Source organism: Beauveria bassiana (assembly GCF_000280675.1).
Source record: "Beauveria bassiana ARSEF 2860 unplaced genomic scaffold BBA_S00001, whole genome shotgun sequence".
In the NCBI taxonomy this organism is placed as follows: domain Eukaryota; kingdom Fungi; phylum Ascomycota; class Sordariomycetes; order Hypocreales; family Cordycipitaceae; genus Beauveria; species Beauveria bassiana.
The window spans coordinates 909223-929305 of record NW_007930836.1 but is presented as its reverse complement, the minus strand read 5'-3'; the positions used below and the strand labels follow the sequence as shown (position 1 = coordinate 929305).

Genomic DNA, 20083 nt, shown 5'->3' with positions numbered 1-20083 from the left:
ACAAATGAGGCGACGGTGAGGAAACCAAGTATTATTAAAGTGCTCGAGATGCGACGAGGCTCGTCGGTTGGTCTGAGATGATCAGGCGAATCGTTATTTAGATTTGCACAGGCAGGGCAGGGCAGGGCAGGGACGGACCCACGATTCTCAGCCTGGTAAAGGTATTGTTGCTTGACGCTATTCCGGCTTATGCTATTCAAAAGAGTGGTGGCGGCATTTCTTCTGACTCGCTCGACCAGTAATTTAGTTTGTTGGCAATCAAATGGACAATGCCTTTTGTCTCGGAGACTTTTCCTCTTTTAACCTCTCTATTTCAAAAGTACAACTGGCAACTGGCTCAAAAGAGGCTTTGGCTGCCAACTCCCTTGCCACCGGCCGAGCGGCCTGTATTACAAAGTATAACCGAGGACCATTCAAGCCCGGGGGGGGGCTGGTCCCTTTTGTAACCGGCAGTTGTAGCACTGACAATAACTGGGTTATTCGTAGTCGATAGAATACCCTCCCAGTTTCTTTGCATCAACTACCGGCAAAGAACTATCAGTAACCACCAAATCCCTCCATCATCACCTTGACTTGGTTCTCATCCGTATTATTAGACGGTGTGGCACTTCTACTGCAACTGTGCGCCCGACTTTCCACCACTTGATTTGCCCGCACGCACGCCCTTTCCCCCAGGCCGCCACAGGGTCCGTGAGAGGGACCCTTAGCACGCTGGGAGCTTGAGCTAGTCTTGTTGGAATATCCCGAGCGGGCTCGGCGACAACTTCTCCTCAATCAAGCGTAGGCGCGCCACGAGGGGCTTGATGACCATTCCTACTTTGAAATCAAGTACAGCATCTCTGTTCTCCTTCCACTTTGACAGCTCTCGTGGTTTGACAACTGTTTTTTTTTCTTTGGCGCATTTCTGGAATGCGGGTTTGCCCCCAATCCCACGAGCCCCCTCTCCTTGGGTTGCCGTGGTGCAATCAACCCAGCGTGATATGTGACGAGAAATCATGCTTGGCTGCCATCTCCCCCGCCTCTCACGGACACTTGGCCTCATTTCCCCCCCACCTCCTTCTGGGCTGGGTAGCCACGATTAGATATGCGCGCACGTGCAACATGTGATGCCAGCTCCAATTGTTGAATGCGATACTGAAAGCATGCGGCAAAGAAAAAAAAAGGCATGACTATGTAGAACTGAGTCTTATACGGCCCATGAGGTCTACTCACCTTTCTTTGCTTTTATTTTTCGCTCAAGATACCCATTCATTCATACATACATACATACATACCATCGTGCCATCTTGTGCCAACTTAGTCGCCAAGCCTTTGCAACGCACAGCGCGCGCCGTTAGTTCAATTTGAATACTCCGTAGTTTTTTCTGATTACCGCAAAACATCTCTCTCTCTCTTGGCTTTTTGGCTTGGCTTCAATCTGGCAAAGAAAAAAAAATCTCAGCCCACGTTCATCTCGCTGGCACAGCCCCCTTACCTACCATCTCCTTTTTTCTCCCCCAGGTGAAAGCCCAAGACTGAATAGATATTGCCAAGAGGCTCAGCAAAAACAACGCATTTTTTTTTTTTTTACCCCACGAATTTTGAGGGAAAAGAAAAGAATTGAGAGAGATCGTGGCTTGAAACTCTAAATAACAAATTTTTGTTCAACGCCCGCAAGCCATCTCTAGGCCCACCTTGTTGGTCTGGACCACTCAGAATAGCAAACAATGGCTGGGGGGCAAACAATTTTGACAAGAAAACATTCCATCTATGCCTGAATTCAGCCTCATATGTAAAATCAACAAGTTCTAGATCTAGTCGTCAATGCCTTTCCACTCGCCATCCGCACCGCCGCCGTCGTCGTCGCGCTGCGTCGTCGTCGTCGTCGTCGTCGTCTTTCGCCTCTTACTGCCTTCAATCGCTCCGCGCCTGTTATTCTCCCTGCGCCGCTCATAACCACTCGTCGACGTAATCCTAGCCTGCGCCGCGCCGCTGCGCCGCGACTCTACGCCGCGCTCGCGCAACTTCTTGCGGTCCGCCTTGTTGACCTTGGGCAGCGCATCCAGCAGCCACTTTTGTATGCCGTCCTCGCCCAGCTTGCCCGACTGCCGCTCGCTCGCCGCAATGACATTGGCCACCGTCTTGACAAACGGAATGTCCTCCTTGGTGTAAAACGTGACGGCGATGCCGCCCTCGCGGCCTGCACGCCCCGTGCGGCCCGCGCGGTGCACGTACGCGGCGCTGGAGCCGGGCACGTCGTAGTTGACGACGCCGTTGACGCCGGCAAAGTCGACGCCCCGCGCGAGAACGTCGGTCGTGATGAGGACCCAAATCTCGCCGGCGCGAAACTTGCGCATAATGGAGGCGCGCGCAGACTCGGGCAGGCCGCTGTGCAGGGCAGCGATTCGGGTCGAGCCGCCAGCTTCCAGCGGAATGTCATACTTGAGCTCTTCGTGAAGAGCTGCCGCTCTGTCAATCGTTTGCGTAAATACGATAAAGGGGGGTCGTAATGGAACGGAATCGTCTGCCGTCGTAGGATGTAAAAGCTGGCGAAGAGCAAGCAGTTTCCCTTGCTCACTAGCAGTGTATGTGAGTTTGTGGACAATGTTGGGTACTGCAGTGTCCTTTAAGCCAACAACCAGACGAACAAACGGCTTGCGACGTACTCCCAGACCTTTGGCTCTCGATTGTAGCTTATCTGTCATGATGGCCTCGATGTTGGATCCCATCGTTGCCGACCAAAACGAAACGCGCAAGTCTGTGTTGGTGCACGCGGACCAGACACCCATCGTCTGCTCGTAAAAGAGCGCATCCAACAAAACGTCAGCCTCGTCAAGAATGAGATCCCTGACATCGGGTAGTATGCGATGAGTCGTCGCAGGTCCGGATGTGAGGAAATTCAACAACAGCTGCGGCGTGGTGACCAAGATATCAGGCTTCGCCGCTGTAGCTTTATTTATGCGCTTCGGTCTGTTGTCCTCTTCGTCTTCGTCGTCGTCGTCGTCTTCGTCTTCGTTGCTCTCTTCCTTGTCCTCTTTGTCGCTTTCGCTGTCCTCTGCCAACTCCTGCTCCTCAGTGTCAAGATTCATCTGCTTCTTCATGGCCATAATCTTGATGCCGGTTCCTTGCAGCAGCTTCAGCCCCTCATTCACAATCTGATGGGCCAACTCTCTTGTGGGTACCACAATGACCGCCTCGAGCTCGTGTTGTGTCGTAGTCGCCTCGGGGTCGTTTGGGTCCATGCCTCTTCGTCGCATCATCTGGTGAATGGCCGGGATCAAGAAGCTGATTGTCTTGCCGCTTCCAGTCGGCGCCACTGCCAAAAAGTCCACGCCACTCTCCAGGCCCTCGGCATCGCAACCTCCGAGCGCCTGCTTAGGTTCCAACAGCAGTGGCAGACTGCCCAATTGCACCTCTGTCGGCACGCGATAGCTTTGCGCAACCAAATTCTCGGAAATGCGCCGCGAGATTCCATAGGTACTGCGAAGCTGGCCAAAAGTCTCCAGTGGCTGTGGGTACAATTGTGCTTTTTTCTTCTCGTCCTTTTTGGATTCCTCTTCCGCCGCCGCCGCCTTCTTTTTCTTGCTCTTCTTGACTTTCTTGGGCTCCTCTTCCTGCTTCGACAAAAGTGTTACTTTGAGACGGTGTGACCTCAGAATCTGCCGGCAGTCTTCTTCGCTGATTCGCTTCGCCGGCGCAAGTACGGGTGTCGACGTCTGCTCGCCGGCCTTGCTCTTGGAGTCGTGTGTTTGGGGTTTCGCGGAGGCTTGTTCGGGTTGGGGGGCGAAAAAGTCGACCTCGGGCAGTTCCTCCGCCGCGGAGCCTTCAATAGGCTGCTTCTCCGTCTTGGATCGCTTACGCTTCTGCCCGCGTACCTCGTCGTGGTACAGCTGCGGGTTGGTGGCCGCGACACCGGTCGATGAAGGCAGCTTGGCCGACGCGCCGCCAGCGTGCCCTGCGCTCTTGGCCGTGCGCTTGGTCCCGCGAGATAGTACCTTGAGAATGTCCATTATGCGACGCAGGCTACAGGCGAAAACTCAAAACGGCTGATTGAGAAAACCGGCGAACAGGGCCCTCGTGTTGCTTATTGTAGACGAAAAAAAGGAATTTTCAAACGGCGACAGCTGCAACTTTTTTCTGGGCCCCGGGCTTGGTGGGGGATCTCTGGTGGAGCCGGATACAAGGGCGGTGCCCGTGCCGGCGTCCGGCGACTCTGTACTTGGCCGTGTCGCTCAATAAAAATGACAAGAAAGTATTCATAGTCCCATTATTCTCGACTCATCTCATTCTGAAGTTGGTGTGTGGCTGTTCTGAGCTGACTGGGAGCCCTCTCTGACAACCTCTTCTGGCACTGAGGCTCGAGCAGCGAGTACGTGTACCACCAACATAACTCGAACATGACATATATATGAACATCTAAATAAGGGGACGAACCTACTTGGTGACTGGGGCCGTTGCAAGACCAACATGAGGCTTTACAAGTTCTTTGTTGTCAAGACTATATTTGCGAGGGTTCAGGAAAGCAATAACACAAGAATCACATCACACGGAATCAAGTCGTCGAGCCCTCCTGGATCTTTTACCAGTGTTGAACAAGACAAGTAGCAAAACGCATCTTATAACCCAGCTTTCAATTTGGTGCTGTCACTTCCAAAGGTCTCCTACTGTCTCTCGACTTCTTCCTTCACAGTACTGCTGGTGCATGCTAGCTGATCACTCCATTGCACTCCTCTCCCAAACCATATTCCGTCCTTGGGATAAATCAAGTTTGAGCAAGAATCAACGAGAGTTTAACGATCTGTCAGTTTTGACTCCTTACCATTCGAATCTAGCCAGTTCTGGCAAGTGACTTCATCTTTTTGTAAACGTCAGATCTAGCCTTGACACTTCCGTAGAAAAGCGGTCTACGATGCCATCTTCAAAGTCTCTGCTGGTGAAGCCCGGTGCCAGCTGAACCGTATAGCGTTTCAGGATCTCGACAATAGCGTGACGCAGCTCCAGCAAGCCAAGCTGCCTCCCAGGGCATGAGTATTTTCCTACTCACGCACCGTGCTTAGTAAATCTACAAGGGCATCTCCAGTCTCATGACGCGATAAAAGGGGAAAAGGCGACTCACCGACGGAGAATGGGAAAAAGACGGATCGATCCACGACGAGCTCTGGTTTTGTCGTCCAGCGTTCAGGTATAAACTCGTTTGGGCGAGGAAATGCTTCCTTGTCTAGCCCAAAGTCAGCATTAGCAGGCCGCATGTACAGCAGCGCTGCCGCTCCCAATTACGCAATGAATACGTACTGCGATGCACTACGATTGCGGGAACCTGCACAATCATGTTCCCTGGAAGGAGCACATCTCCCACCTGCAGCCCTTCTGGCGGTGTTATGCGCTGCGTGCCGGACGCGACCGGGGGCCAGAGCCGCAGCGTCTCGTCAATGCATGCTTGGAGGTAGCCCAGCCTGGCGAGGCGTGCGGGGTCGCACTCGTCGACCCCGGCGACATCGGCATCAATCTCTTGTTGCAGCTTCCTCTGGGCGTCTGGATTGATCGAGAGCTCGTAAAGGAGGTTCTGCAGGGTCACAGCCACGGTCTCGCTAGCTGCTCGTCAGCACAGTGGCGCAGTGTGTGTGTGTGTGTGTGTGTGTGTGTGTGTGTGTGTGTCGGCCCAAGGTTCCCTCCCGACGTACCTTCCAGCGACAATGATCAAAAACATGTCGCCTTCTAGAAGCCGACGCTGCTTCACCGTCAGCTCTGCCGAGCACGGAAAGTGCTCTAGAATGGATGAGAAGAGGCTGCAGACGGAGTCTGCCGGCTTTTCCTGTTGACCACGTCAGAATCACGATCCGAGCAGGAACAAGGCATGCCAAATCGCCGTACCATCTGCACTTCAAGCTGGTCGTGTAGCCATTTTCGAAAGGTGAGCAATGGCGCGTTCAGCACAGGAGTCATCTTCATCAAGAGAAAAAGCCACGGAAGGTGCGCAACGGTGCCGAGGATGGTCGCACTTTCATCAAGGAGGTTCATAAAGTACGTCGATTTTCCCGTAGCGAGCAAATCAAAGGCTTGCCCAAAGGCCATCCAGCCCATGACCTCGAAGCTGAAAAACTTGAACCATTGAGCGGCGTCAAACACTTGACCTTGACTGGTCTCGATTCTTTTGACAAGACTTTGCGTAGTCTGTGCAATGAAATCCCTATAGTTTCGAATTCCTTTGCATTCGTCAGCTTTCTTAGCTTGTGTATCCAGCCAACAGAAGGGCAAGATATCCATGTACCTGCTGAGCTGAGTCCACGCTCCCAGGTTCTTCGCTGCTGCGCGTGCGCGACTGGGTCTCTGGTCGTGTGCAGAGTCATCATCGGTTTGGAGTGCTCATACCAAGGACCCTTGCGGCATTTTGACTTGGGGCCATAAATAGCCTGGACAGCTTCCAGTTTGGTGACGGAGAGTGTAGAGGGCCCTGCGCACTGCGATCAGCATCGGATCGGACATGAATGGCGTCGCGGGTCGAGAGTTACCTAGTCGCACAATATCGCCGTATCGCTCATGTAGTTGCTGCAGTTCACGATAAAGCTGCAAGCGTTTGGAGAGAAACAAAAGATAAAAGTTGGACAAGCGCGCCATAAAGGGCCCAGGATACCGACACAGGGCATGGAAAAGGGCCCTGTAGACGAGCATGCTGGTGAACAAGCCAGCCACCGTTGCGAGCTCGAGGGTTGCAGAGTTCCTGAAAGACACCCACCAGCTGTCGACGGCAGATGTTGTGTGTAGAACGACTGTAGAACCCAGGTTCAGTAAAATGGCACCGACGACGATGTCGCTCGCATAAGCATCCCATTCTCCGCGACAGAAGATGAGGGCATGTAGGGCCTGGCCGGCGAGAAAGGCCAGTAGATAGTTCATGATGTAGGCTCGAGTCTTTCAGCTCCAGGAATTTCCAGCGATGTAGCAGACAGAAAAGCGTACTCAAGATCCTGTTTAACGCACAAGTACTAGTGTGTCTTGCGCCCTTCATTGTGAGACCTGGATGCATGCCCATGCAAATCCCCCCTCCTTGCCTCCCTGTCACACCACACGCTGGCTGTCCAATCACTCACATCCAATGATCAAATGCACCGTACTTTAACTCATTACCGAGCGAGTGATTTTGCTGAACAAATCAAAAACATGGCTCGAAGCAATGTGTTGCCCACTCAGTGATGCTGGGGAGAGTGGACAGCTTGACGGCCGCTTTTCCCTGGCAACTTCCACTACTTCAGTATATCGGCAGTGTACAGACGTTTTGTAAACTTACAAACACGAGTTCGGCAGTAGATTCCATCATCGTGCCATGGTTACAACACAAAATACATGAGCACCGGCGTGGTAGAGCACGCCGATCAGAACGGTTGGTGGTCTCCCGTCCTGGGTGCGGCTGGAATTTGCGACGGCAGCAGACGGCATTGTTTCTGCCTTGGCAGGTGCAGTACCAACTATGGAGGTATCGGAGAATACTTTAAAAAAAACCGCGCTTTCATTTGTAGGTACTACCGGCTTGGATTCCGTGTTTTGACAAAATGTTTTCCAGTCAGCGGCTCTCATCTTCTAATCCGCGTCTTCATCACTCTCTGGAATTTCTTCTTCATCCTGAAGCTCCGATACGTAGAACTTTAGAGAGCCAAGCAATGATGCACCATTGATTGACTGCTTGTTCCGAATCCTGTCTAGCTGGGTCAAGACTCCCCCACACGGATTCGTTATGCGGCTTAAACTTGATGGCTAAGGCCGTAAACAAATTCTATTCATTTTTTGTATCTTGATCTTGTCATCAGACATGCCGTAATCATGTAGTGTATGGAGTCCGCTTATAAGCAAGTCCTTTGAGTAGCGTACGGTGTCGTCTCGAGCACTACTGGGTCTTGAAGAGGAGAATGGCGCAGTGGCCGAGGTAGAAGTAGATAAAGTGCTTGGTCTCTGCAGCGATGATTAGTTTCGGTCAGGAAGTCATGTGCTGTCTTGTCGAATTTGGATCATACCGTGGGTGACAAAGCTGCCAAAGTTACGGCCGACGATGCAGTGCCAGGTAGGGCCCTTGCGCTCGTCAAACTGCAAGCCCAAATCGAATGTTAGAGTAGTGTTCTCCATATCAAAATAAATTCGTCCCGTGTTCGAGTCCGGCTATCGCGTTACTGACCGTGCGCTTAATGTGTTGTGCAATGTCCTATCGTCCAGCCGTCAACAACAGTGCATAATGCGCATGCGAGAAATTGGGGTGTGAGCATACCTTTTCAACGTGAAACTTGCCCATGGCTTCTTGAGCTATCGTGGATGTTAAAATCTCCATGTCGCATGCAGCTGAGGAGCGGGACCAACATACCAACTTCAATACATTCTTGCTGCATATCATCGGTCTTGTGGTTGCCTCTAGTCAGTCCTGTTCGTGTCGTCGCAGCCCGAAACTGAATCGATAAATCCTCACCATATCAGCAGACTTGATTTGAGCTATCACGGCGCTGTCAGCAATCACCCCATGTTTGATATACGCGTGCCGAGGCCGCTGCGGGCAGTAATCTTACCTTCCAGCTTGTCCCTGTTCAGAGGGGTCTCGGGGCCCTTCTCCGCCATTGTGCTGGGCTGCTGTGATTGGTTCTGTGTCTGTTTCTCTGCCGGTAGTTTTGACGCCTACGTTCTTTTGGATCAGCGTGGCTCGTTCGTTGGCGTTGGCGTGAAAAGGCGGACGATTCTCCCCCCCCCCTTGAAATTTCAAGGTTGGCGTTCACACGTACGGACGTCTCGGATTTGTGAGGGAGTTGATTAATCTAGTAGATAGTTATGAACTCTGGTACAGGGTGTACGCGACAAGCTGGTCGAGGGTTGTGGCAAGTTGTCGGTAAACAAATTGAAGCTTTGGGTGGTCGGTTGGAGCTGGTGTCGCGTCTCCCGCGGCGAGCGCATTGACGAGAGGTGCCCACTCTAACTGGCTCTCTGTCTCCTGTGCAAGCCAAAAGCCCGTCCTGCATTGGTTGGTGCTTAAGCCTTACAGTGGAGAACCCCGCAATACTGCCAAAACACAGTGCAAGATGCCCCCGTGACAGAAGCTTGTCAAGCCTGACAGAAGCTTGTCAAGCCTGAAGGTCGTGTAACCGTCCATGAACGATTCATCATCAACAATAAACCTGAGATAGGGAATATTCAAATGTTCATTGGTCTTATACAATTAGCGCAGACGAATGTTTGTATATTGCAATTACCAACAGTCCACCCTCTGTTCCGCAGTCGCCGATAACCGCTTTCCAACCTCAGACATCTTTCTACGACGCGAAAACATCCGCCGTTGTCGCAATGCGATAATCCATTCAGACTTCGTTTTCTTGCCCTTTTTTATTGAAAGCACCAAACTAGATGCTCGGTCAATCATGCCGATAGAGGCAAACTTCAGCTAATGATCGCTCGAGATTATCGACGAAAAGGCGAAAATCGACGTCATAATTACCCGTAGGGTAGTGTACGAAGAATGCGGCTCGCTCCGAAGCGAGCTGCCGCGCGCATGAGCATGACGAAATATCAGAAAGACGATACATTGGACCCAAACTAATAAAGACACTAAAAAAGAAAACACCAGAAACGTCATCGTGGCCAGAGTGGCTCAGCACCTCGACAATTCCGCGCCTGGTCTCGTAAAGGCGGATATCACATGAAACGTCCAGAATTTCAAACGCCAATAGCCAAGGGGAAAAAAAAAAAAGTTCGCCCAAGCCTTCTCAAAGGTAAAAATAGAAAACAATAACCAACCGTCTGATATTGACAGAAAAGTAAACAATGTCCCAAGCATGACTCGACGAAACTTATTAACAAAAAGGGGTGGTGTGTGGGCAAGGAGATGGGGCACGACGAGACGAACGAAAAAAATAGAGTATTGGAGAAGACTCAGCCACCATCTCGCCCGGACGGGCAACACAGCCAAGAATGACCCAACTCGTACACACGAAGCCTGTACGTTCAATGACGCCGTAGAGAGTAATTATCTCCTTGATTACTCTTGTGCCGGAATGGAAAATCCAAGGAGGATTGTGATCAAGACTATCTTTGGTTGTAAATACCCTGACCTTGCCCGCTCGATAGTATAACCCCGCATTTTCAAAGGTAATACGAGATTTTGCTTGCGCGTACACACTTGACACTATCCGGGATGCTGGGGACAGGCAGGTGACAATGGTAATACGAGGTTGATGGAACATGTGGCTGCCCGCTAATAACTAGGTATTGTAAAATAGCATGACGCTATTCGCCTTCTCTTGACGACAATTCCGTCCGAAAACATAGAAGAAAAGAGGGCAGTGGCTTGCAGGGTCCTTATGGGACAAAGGTGCAGAAATGTGACGAGTAAAACATCGCTGTTAATTGTACGAGTAATCGTAGCTAATCGCCAGAACGCGCTGGTGGGTTCAGAGTGAACTAGATAACCATGTCTAAATTACCGATTGATATCAACATTACCCCCTCATGGAACCATGGATAAAGAAAATCATTGACAGAAAACGCCGGGAACCCAATGCCGTATTCAACTCCATTTCTATCCAAAAATCCAGTTCCTTATTCTACACTGACGGCGAAATCAGGGCAATAGAATGTCACGTTCGACGGCGAATCGTAGGCTTCGGTGCCCATACCAAACGAGCCCAGATAGGCATCTGAGTTCGGGTAGCTCGAGTTGCCAGAGTTGAGGATGTATTCGATCAGTGGGTACACGTCGCCGTGGAATTTTTCCGTAATCGTTTGAGCCTTCCAGGTCAGGACAAACTGACTGGTGGTGGGATGCTTGTCGGCATACAAGTCACTGCACAATCTCATTAGCCTCATTCTCACCAGACTCGACAAAAGTAATGCTAGACTCCAACTTACAAGGTGACCTGGGTGCCGGTGGTGGCATCCGCGAGACTCTTTGTCGTCACAATGGACGTCGTGTCCTGACCAATGACGTGGGCAGACGCGCCAATGGCAGCAAACCATATCATGATTTCGAAAGCCGCCTTTTCGTTGCTCTTAGAGGTATCGCTGTTCTTGTCGGCGAACATATCAATGGCGACGTTGGTGTTGACACTTTGGGAAGCGAGGGTCGACGATTCGCTCGCCGTTGAGTTGTCGTTGCCCATGACATATTTCCACTCGAAATCAACGTATAGCTTCTTGATGGTGTCGAGCTTCTTGGGAAAGATTTTTTCAAGCTTGATATTGGCGAACGCGTGCACATTGTTCTGCCCGGCGGGAGCGGGAGAGTACTGCCAGGTAACTTGGAAGGGAGGAGCCTTCTCCGGCTTGTCATAAGTGCCGTTGTTGTTGAAGAGGACCTGACGAGGGCGGCATTAGCTTTTGTGCTGTGCGATGCGAGTTGACACGGTGCGACGCTGCGGTGCGACAGCTTCTGCCGCGGCTAGAGGCGAAAGAGTTGTATTGACTTACATCCATACACATGCCACTCTTTGCGTCGTTGGAGAGACCCCATTGGTTAGGATTGACTGTGCGACCATTAGTTTACAGAAGCCGAAATGAACAAGACAGGACGAGGCATACAGGTATACTGCTGCTGACCCTTCTCCCAGAAATAACGCAGAGGATTGCCCAGGTCAGCAAACTGTGTGCATGCTTTAGCCAGCTCAACGTTGTTGTTTTTGGGCTTGGGCGCTCCGCCTCCAGGACCGGTGCCGAAGCCGCCGTCGCCGAGGAAGCTACCGGTGTTTCCACCACGGTTGTGTGCGTTCTGGAGCGGGAAAAGAACGCCGAGGGTGATGGCGATGGGGATAACGAGCATGCAAAAGCTCAGGATCCATTTGAAACCGAATCCCATGGCGGTGGTGTGGTGAACAGTTGGAGCGACGAGAATCGGAGCGAGAGAAGAGAAATAGGCGGTCGGCCGATGGATTGAGGCGATTCTCGTCCGTATTGATGGCAATTTGAGCCCCAATAAGCGTAGCCGAAAGCGACAGTGAGAGCTTTTCAGGAGAAAAAAAAAAGAGTGAATTAAGTTGGCCCCCCGAAAAGGTCCGAGGAAGGTTCTAGCGATGGCGCGCCAAAGGCTAAGACGGGAGGCAATGCAGCGTCACGGTGGCAGACAGAAGCTGGATGGTTGGTTCCTTTGTCCCTGGACAGAGGGGGTCGTGATGCCTCGCTTTGAACAATCCTTTGGGGTGAAATGTACAGACGTGTATGCTCAGGCGAAGATTTACCAGACAATAATGGTAAGGACTGAAACGGGCGAGAACAAGGTCGTGGACAAGATAAGACGGCCTTTTCGGGCGCTAAACAGGGGTGGGCGTGGCAGGCCTGTTAGTGACAGTGGCAGGAAGCAGACAGGCAAGGGGGGCCGGGTACTTGGAGGAAAGTACCTGCATGACAAGGTGCTGGTCTGGGCCTTGGTACTTGGGGGTTCTCAGTAGAGCGGTACCGTTAGAGTTCTCCCTGGCGGTTTGCGGTTGACCAGTTGCCAGTTTGCCAGCCAGTAAAACCAGTCAAAACTACTCCGACTCCTCGGTACAAGCACAATGCTATTTTGATTTGGACAGTAACGGAGCGTGGGCAAATTGTGGCAGTGGCAGGCAGTGGATTTACAGTGGGCTTATTCGCTGTGGGTGGGCTTTGCACAGCTGCGTCTGCTACTTCCCTTACTCAGTACTCAAGGTAATAAATAAATACCTTGCAACTGGGTATCAGGCGGACAGGGATCATGTGAGCAGAGAAAAAAAAATGGAAAAAAAAAATAATCCCAAGCGACTCGGCAAGAGGTCATGAGGCTAACCAGTTGGGTAGCACCATCTCGGGCCAGAGGGCAGCTCAGCCGGGACCGGCATCATGCATAGAGGGGTTTTCTTGCATGGTGATGCTATTGTGGACGTACATTGAGCAAGTGTTTGCCCTGACCAACCAAGATCACTTGTGGTTTACAAGGGGCGAAAAGGGAAAAGTCCAGCTTATTAGAGCCTTAGGGAAAATGATGCTTATCTGACCACAAGGACCGAGCGAGGCATGCAGTATCGAATCAAAGGGGGTTGGAGGAGCTAATGGCCCAAGGGATCAACCCAATTATCAACAGAGCTTGACTTTAAAATTATTCAGGAAGATGGGTCTCGTTCAATAGCAGCGAATAGGACCGAGTGGAAGGGAAGTAGAAAAAAGGAAATGCAAATTAGAAAAATTCTGAAGAAAAAAAAGGAGTTCGTTAGCTCGCCACGCTCGCCTGCTGGTACCTGCGTTTGTGGATATGGAGGCGGAGGACGCCATGGCACGATGAGATGCCACGTATGATTAGTAAATAGCAGCACACCTAATAATTAGGGAAGGCTGCGCCGTGCTGTGTGTTGAGGCAATAACCGATCACAAGCTTGTTACTGGTATACTGATATTAAGCTCCTTGGCGGCTTTGCCATGTGCAAAGGCACTCTGGGAGGCCTGGTGTGGTCGGTATATGACGGCAGGACGGTAACGAATTATCACGCTGTGTTATAGTCTGATTTCGGAGAGGCAGGCTCCTCTACGGAGTAGTTTTGGCCGTATTTCTCCCTGTTTCTTTGTTATGATTTTCCATCGTTGTTCTTGTTCTTCCCTGGTGATGAGACCGGGGAACGGCATACTCAGACACATGTCTCACCTCTAGGGAGGTGAGGATTTTGATTACCTTGTGCTGCAAAGAAGAGAATGGCGATAGGCATGGTTCATCAGACTAACTAGAAATTCACAGCACGCCCTTCTCACTAATCAAGTGCTAAATTACTGTACTAACAGCACGGGAGTACAAAGGGAAGATAAAAATACGCCACCGCTCAATAACTGATGTTGAGGCCTCTCACAGGCGCCGCATTACTGGTCTGCCAGTACCAGCAACGCTGTTTGCATTGGTCCATGCCAGCGGCGCTGATTCGATCCATCAAGATGCGCAGCCAGGTTTTGGTCCGAGCTAATCCAGGAGCAGTGGGGCGGGTGCTGCCCGCAGCCCAAATTTCTTCCCCTTCTCTTGAACCCTCCCCTTGCTTAGCTCAACTTGCTAGCGCGGCTCGCCTCGCAAATGTCCGGGCAAAAGATATTGCCGCAAACGGCTTAACACTGGAACATGGGCCAGTCTATTTTCGCTGCCAGGCAGGTAAAAGTAATCAATCGGCCCATCATGAGCCGTGATTCCGTCTCGCGATAGTGTTGGGCAGGGCCCGCGCCGCAGCCTCTTGTGTCTTTTCGTCCCCCCCCCCCAAAGTCTCTCGTGGTGGACAAGCACTGCGATGCAAACCAACAAACTACAACCAGCAACAACTCTTTCAGCCATCAACACCTACAACATGACTGTTTTGTATTTTTTTTTAGCCACATTTCACAGACCTCTTTCTGGTTTGGTGCGGCGCCGACCGCCGCATCGTTTCCAAAGTGGGGCCCAGGTCCTCACGCCCACGCAGCGTTGCAAGGTTTGCGCATCCCCATCAGGCCCTGGTCCGGTCCAGCCAGAACGAGGTGTCAAAAATCGCACCCCCTGCTGCAGCAGAGATACGAGGAACAGTGGGCAATGCGTGACGAACAGGGCATCACGGGAAGCAGATGACTCGAAATCCCAAGTGTATACGTATTTGCGTCGGACTTTTCATTGGCTTTGTACTCGTGATTGAGTTACAAACGTGGGCTTTTCCTGAGTCTATCTGTCTTTGCACAGTTGTTTGATCACCAACCCCGCGGGGAACATGCGATTGCCTGTTGCATAATTATTGCATTGCAGTCAATGCTTTGGAAACGATAGCGGCTTAGCACACCACCCGTTGCCTAAGTTACAGGCTAAAATAATCACTGGTAAAGATCATCAGCATCTAAAGTCAACACAACAAAGACACCAATTTGGAATTGGGTCAACTGATGGTTACTTAGCATTAACGTGGTAACCTAGTTATGCGAGGGGGCAAATCTGGTGACTTTGCTCGTCATGCCATGCCATGCCATCACCTCTCGCAATACGAACGCAACGGGTGAGCCATTCCAGCCGTTGCAGCCCACTTGCAGCGAAAAGCCAGCCACTAAATATTTATACAGCACTACCTTATACTTATTAGGTCAATAGTTGGTGGCCGTTTGTACCAGTAACAAGCCTTGAGAGCCTCACTGCACACGGGTCCCTCGGCTGCTATGCTTCGGAACCACGGGCGCCATCTGCTCAAGAAGAACCACAGGCCACACAAGCACAGCCCTGTTTGAGACCACCATGAACCATTTGTTTGTGTTTGTCTAATAGGCGAATGTGCAGGAATGAGAACTGCAGTAAAGAACGCATTGTTATTTATCATGCATTGACCAACAAGACGGATCGTCTGGAAAGATAGTTGTGTGCGGAAAGTGGACTTGTTTACTCCCAGAAAACCGTAACAGCAGTAGTTACAACTTACTTGACACCTGCGCGCCAAGTTGGGGGAGAATACAGGTAGTTACCTCCACTATTTACCTATGACCCAGTGTTGATGTCTAACTAGAAATGTACAGTCTCGTAGTGACACCCCGTTATTTCTGTCCTTGCCAGGTACGGATTACACTTCGCTACAATCGTTCCAGGATTTGAGGTCTTGGCGTCGCGACTTGAAGAATTCGTCTCAGCGGGACAAGGTGCGGTTCCGCACGGAAACAGGCGAACTCGGGTCTTGTTGCAGATCCCGAGTTGACGCGCCGTAGTAAGTATGACAGGCGAGCCGTGTGCTTGAAATCAGTTCTTTATCGGAATCCCGCTTATTCTTTGAAAGAAAGTTCCTGCATGTGCCTCGATGGTAAGGCGATGTGTAAATGAAATCGTTGTTTTATTCCCAGAGCTTTGTTTTGCTATCTGAGTGGACAAGAACATCATGCTGGGTGGGTACCAGCGACTGCAGGAAAAAGTATCCTAGTTTGGTGGGGCAAGCGACCGAAAAAAGAAAAATACGCAAAGGAAAAAAATAAAATAAAAAAGGTAGGTCTCAGCGCCCCATTGTAAGCCTGCGCCTCTCCAGTGTGTTCTAAATAGGTACCTACGCACCACGTCATGGCATCTCGCAGTAAAATTGCGCCAGGCCTCGAGAAAAAGCGCAGGTCCTGATCATCTTCCCCGCCGCGAGCAGCGAGCCAGCGCGAGTCGCCCGTTGCCTGTTGCCCATCGCCCGACAACCGTCCGCCCCTCTCTCTCAGCGGCCCCCTTCCATAGGTACCTACCTAGGCAAGCTGCTTGATGAGGGAGTACCTAGTGTTCCTCTCAGGTCCTGTAAATTACCTGCGCTGCCCCGTAACAATACGGTTTCCTGAGCCTGTGGCCTCTTGCGGCATTGCCGTCGACTGATCGCCCTAGCGTCGTGGCCAAGTTTTTTTTCTTTTTTTTTTTTGGTTGGCTTTGCTTTCTCCTATTTCCGAGCACCTGCCCTTACATGGTTGCCGCCACGAATCTCGCTGCGTGGGAGAAGAGCTGGAGGGGAAGCGGAGGAAAACTTGAAAGGGGCGCGATTTATTGACAGTTTCATCTTTCAATGCAAACATGCACTCAAGTACATGCAGCTTGTCTCTGCAGATAGAGCAATTGCTCGTGGCCGCGGTGGTTAGCAAACAGCACCAGCTATCCGTACCCAAGGTACGGTAAGTCAACAGTGACGCTGGTTGGTACCTGAGTGAAAGGTACCTGCTGGGTACGTACCAAGGTACCTAGGTAGGTATCCGTAAAAAAGGAACCATACATAATTACTTATCGGTCACGCCCCTGTCCTGTCTTGTCCCTGCCTTTTCGAAAATCCACTGCCTGTAAATAATCTGTACCTCCAAGTGGTATCGTATCATGCCGCATTCAACGTAACCATTCTCCATTCGCTATTCACCCCAATCACCCGTAGATGCCGCCCACCTGGCTACTACCTTACCAGTTTAGTGAGTAGTTACCAGTATGGGTCAACCGGTTCCCACCTCTACTGTTAAGCCTTTCTCCTTTTTTCTTTTTAATTCATTTAGTTGTTGACTTGCCCCCCGTCGGCCCGCTCACTCTGTAGACGCTGTCTCTCGCTCTGCCACTAATAACATCGTTCTTAGTACCGCTGCCACCCCTTGCTCACACCCTCTTCTTTTTCCGATGTGCTAAACCCAGACATTCTTCTTCGCTGCCACACTTTTCTCCTTCTTGTCCTCTTTCACACACTCTTCCCCAGGTGCTCTCAGACTCTCGCTCTTCGTATCTCTCCCGCTGCTTAGCTTGGCCCGACACTCGCTCGTTTTTCTTCTCCCGTCACTCGCAGCCTCGGCGACAAAAAAAAACATTGGGCTTCTTGTTTCCCGCCTCATCCGCTCCCCTCTGCCAGCCTCATCGCTTATTCCGCTATCGTTTCTACCGGCCCAGATATTACAATACGTCTTTTTGCCTGCTGTTGTTGTGGTTACATTGCACACCAGGAATAAAAAGTCAAACAGGCTCCAGCATCCGAGGGCGCCGTGTTTCGCCTGTGCTGCCTGTTAGACTGTTCACCATCCGTCCTCCCGTCTCGATCAAGCACGCGTTGCAAGGAATGCCATTCCCCCCATCGCCAAAATGAGACGCCACCAACAACCCGAAAACGAGGAAAACGTCGACCTCGACGTCTTCCATCATCACTCGCCTCCTGCCGACTACCAGCAGCCTCAGCCGCCCCAGCTGCACCACTCCAACCACTCCAACTATTCCGACCTTTCGTCTTACGATGATTATCGCGGCCGAGCTGTAGCTGACTTCTCCCGTCCCATGCGCCCTCCGCAGCAGCCCTACCTCGAGGAGTACGGTAACGCGCCCTCACCGTCCTGGGGCCCAACTCACGTCTCTCGCTACAGCCAGCAGTCCTTCGAGACGCCCCTTCAATCCCGCTCGGCCTCACCCACTCTGGTCAGCGGCCGTGCCACTCCAATGGATCGTATACCACGTCCTAAGAACAACATGGACTCCTGGCCAAACACTCCGATGGTAAGAAATGCGTCCTTCTGCCCCGAGCGCTTAGCTCCGCCTCTTGTTGGCTTCGAAATTAATCTTATGTTTCCTTCCTACAGTACCAGAGCAATGTCAGTCTCGCAGCTCTACTCCCCAATGCACCTCCTCCCGTCATGGCCAAGGACTGGGTCAAGGAAGGCTTCATTGCTCGCTTACACGACCGTGATGATGCCGATTCCTGGAAGGGGTGGAAAAGACTCCTCTTCCGTGCCGTCCCACTCCTCACTCTGCTCAACACGGCTATGTATTGCGCCTACCTCGCTTACCGAATCTACTGTGTCATCTCCGCCCAAAATGCTTACGGCAGCACCTTTGTTTTGGCCTGGGTCTTCATTGCTGTCGAATTCGCTGTGGCCATTCCAACCATGATGCACAACATTTGGACCATGCTAGCTCTGAAGAAGCGTCAACGTCCCAAGTTGCGCCTCGTCGCCGAAGACGTTCCCACTGTCGATGTTTTCATTACTTGCTGCGGTGAAGAGGATGACATTGTTCTCGACACTGTTCGTGGTGCTTGCGACGTTGACTACCCCCGCGACCGCTTCCGTGTCATTGTTCTAGATGACGCCAAGTCGGCTACTCTCGAAGTCGCTGTCCAGGCTCTCGACTCCGTCTACCACAATGTCTACTACATGGCTCGTACCAAGACTCCTGGCGTACCTCATCACTTCAAAGCTGGTAACCTCAATTACGGACTTGACATGACGCATAACCTTCCTGGTGGCGCCGGCCAGTTCATGGCTGCTTTGGATGCTGATATGGTGAGCGACCCTCTACTACCTTCTCAGGCCTTCATTAACTATACATGTGCTAATAACGGTACTGCAGATTCCCGAGAGAGACTGGCTGCGTGCCATTCTGCCCCATCTGCTCATAGACGACAAGATGGCTCTTGCTTGCCCGCCTCAGCTCTTCTACAACACTCCCGCGTCTGACCCCCTCGCTCAGAGTCTGGACTTTTTCGTCCACGTTATTGAGCCCATCAAGGATGCCCTTGGTGTCGCTTGGTGCACCGGTTCCGGTTACGTTGTTCGTCGCGAGGCTCTCGATCAGATTGGCAATTTCCCTCTGGGCTCTCTGGCGGAGGATGTTGCCACATCCACACTGCTACTTGGTAGAGGCTGGAAGACGGCATTCATTCACGAGGCCCTGCAGTTTGGCACTGTTCCTGAGGACTTTGGTGGACACCTGAAGCAGCGTACCCGTTGGGCTATTGGTACTGTCGACACGGCTTTCAAGCTCAAGTTCTGTCTGTACGGTGACAAGGTCAAGCAAATGAGCTTCGCGCAACGGTTTTCCGGCTTCCTGTACGCTTCTTTGAGTCTGTACACTGTGCTCCTCACTGTCTCTCTCTTTGCCATTCCCATCATCCTTCTCATGCGCCGCCCCCTTGTCGCCTATAACGATCAAGTTGGAGATGAACAGCTGGTTTGGCTTATTCGTGCCTGCTTTGCTGCCACCATCACCAATCGTCTCTGCGAGTTTGCTCTTTTCCTACCTGCCGGTTACCACACCGGTCAGCGTGGTTCTCGCTACCAGATCTGGATGTCGCCCTATATTGCGCTTTGCATCGTTCGCTCCTTTATGCTTCCCTCGTGGCTCGGCGGTCAGGCTCAGGCATTCAAACCGACTGGCTCTCTCGGCTCAGCCCTCAATGAACGTGATGCTCGTCACCGCAAGGGTATGGGCCGTCGCCTCGTTGGCATTTGCTTCAACTATATGGCCATTTTCCATCTGCTATTTGTGTACATGACCCTTGTTGGAGCCACTATGACGACCTTCCTCTGCTTCACTGAGTTTTCGGCTTTTAAGGATATTGCGCGAGCCCTCATTACCCACGCTTTCTGGCCTCCCTTGACGTTTATCTTCCTCTGCAGCTCTATGTGGACTCCAATTGGCTATGCCATTGACCCTCCTACTGTGCCTGACCGGGAGGATCTTTTGATTCGCGACCCTAAGACGGACGTCGCCCACCCCAACAGGAAGAGTAAGAAGATTGCCTTTGGTCAGCAGGCGGCCTTCTTCGAGCTCGAATACACCGCCACCTCTCTGTACACTATTGCTGTTTTTGTCGCCTCGTTCATCCTTTTCTAAAGGATACGATGCAGCCCAGCCAGCGCATTCTGCATTTGCTCCACTACGCTCGTTCAGAGCGCA

At 51.6% G+C, this 20083-nt stretch overlaps 5 protein-coding genes across 5 annotated transcripts; 1 reads left to right on the top strand and 4 right to left on the bottom strand.

Moving 5' to 3' along the window:
* Positions 1-1793: 1793 nt before the first annotated feature.
* BBA_00306 (DEAD/DEAH box helicase) lies at positions 1794-3989 on the bottom strand (the record flags this gene model as incomplete). Its single annotated transcript, XM_008595403.1, has 1 exon — positions 1794-3989. The coding sequence occupies one exon, from the start codon at positions 3987-3989 to the stop codon at positions 1794-1796; it is 2196 nt and encodes a 731-aa protein (XP_008593625.1).
* An 841-nt stretch (positions 3990-4830) lies between these two features.
* Positions 4831-6873, bottom strand: BBA_00305 (Cytochrome P450 CYP628A2; the record flags this gene model as incomplete). Its single annotated transcript, XM_008595402.1, has 7 exons — positions 4831-5015; positions 5096-5197; positions 5272-5567; positions 5661-5791; positions 5851-6182; positions 6248-6430; positions 6489-6873. The coding sequence occupies 7 exons, from the start codon at positions 6871-6873 to the stop codon at positions 4831-4833; spliced, it is 1614 nt and encodes a 537-aa protein (XP_008593624.1).
* A 985-nt stretch (positions 6874-7858) lies between these two features.
* Positions 7859-8574, bottom strand: BBA_00304 (dynein light chain type 1; the record flags this gene model as incomplete). Its single annotated transcript, XM_008595401.1, has 7 exons — positions 7859-7923; positions 7986-8055; positions 8144-8170; positions 8234-8268; positions 8327-8360; positions 8429-8451; positions 8526-8574. The coding sequence occupies 7 exons, from the start codon at positions 8572-8574 to the stop codon at positions 7859-7861; spliced, it is 303 nt and encodes a 100-aa protein (XP_008593623.1).
* Positions 8575-10542: 1968 nt separating this feature from the next.
* Positions 10543-11794, bottom strand: BBA_00303 (endoglucanase, putative; the record flags this gene model as incomplete). The annotated part of the gene is made up of 4 exons (XM_008595400.1): positions 10543-10786; positions 10852-11297; positions 11410-11465; positions 11521-11794. The coding sequence occupies 4 exons, from the start codon at positions 11792-11794 to the stop codon at positions 10543-10545; spliced, it is 1020 nt and encodes a 339-aa protein (XP_008593622.1).
* A 5703-nt stretch (positions 11795-17497) lies between these two features.
* Positions 17498-20020, top strand: BBA_00302 (glycosyltransferase family 2; the record flags this gene model as incomplete). The annotated part of the gene is made up of 3 exons (XM_008595399.1): positions 17498-17902; positions 17986-18687; positions 18755-20020. The coding sequence occupies 3 exons, from the start codon at positions 17498-17500 to the stop codon at positions 20018-20020; spliced, it is 2373 nt and encodes a 790-aa protein (XP_008593621.1).
* Between the last annotated feature and the right edge of the window lie 63 nt (positions 20021-20083).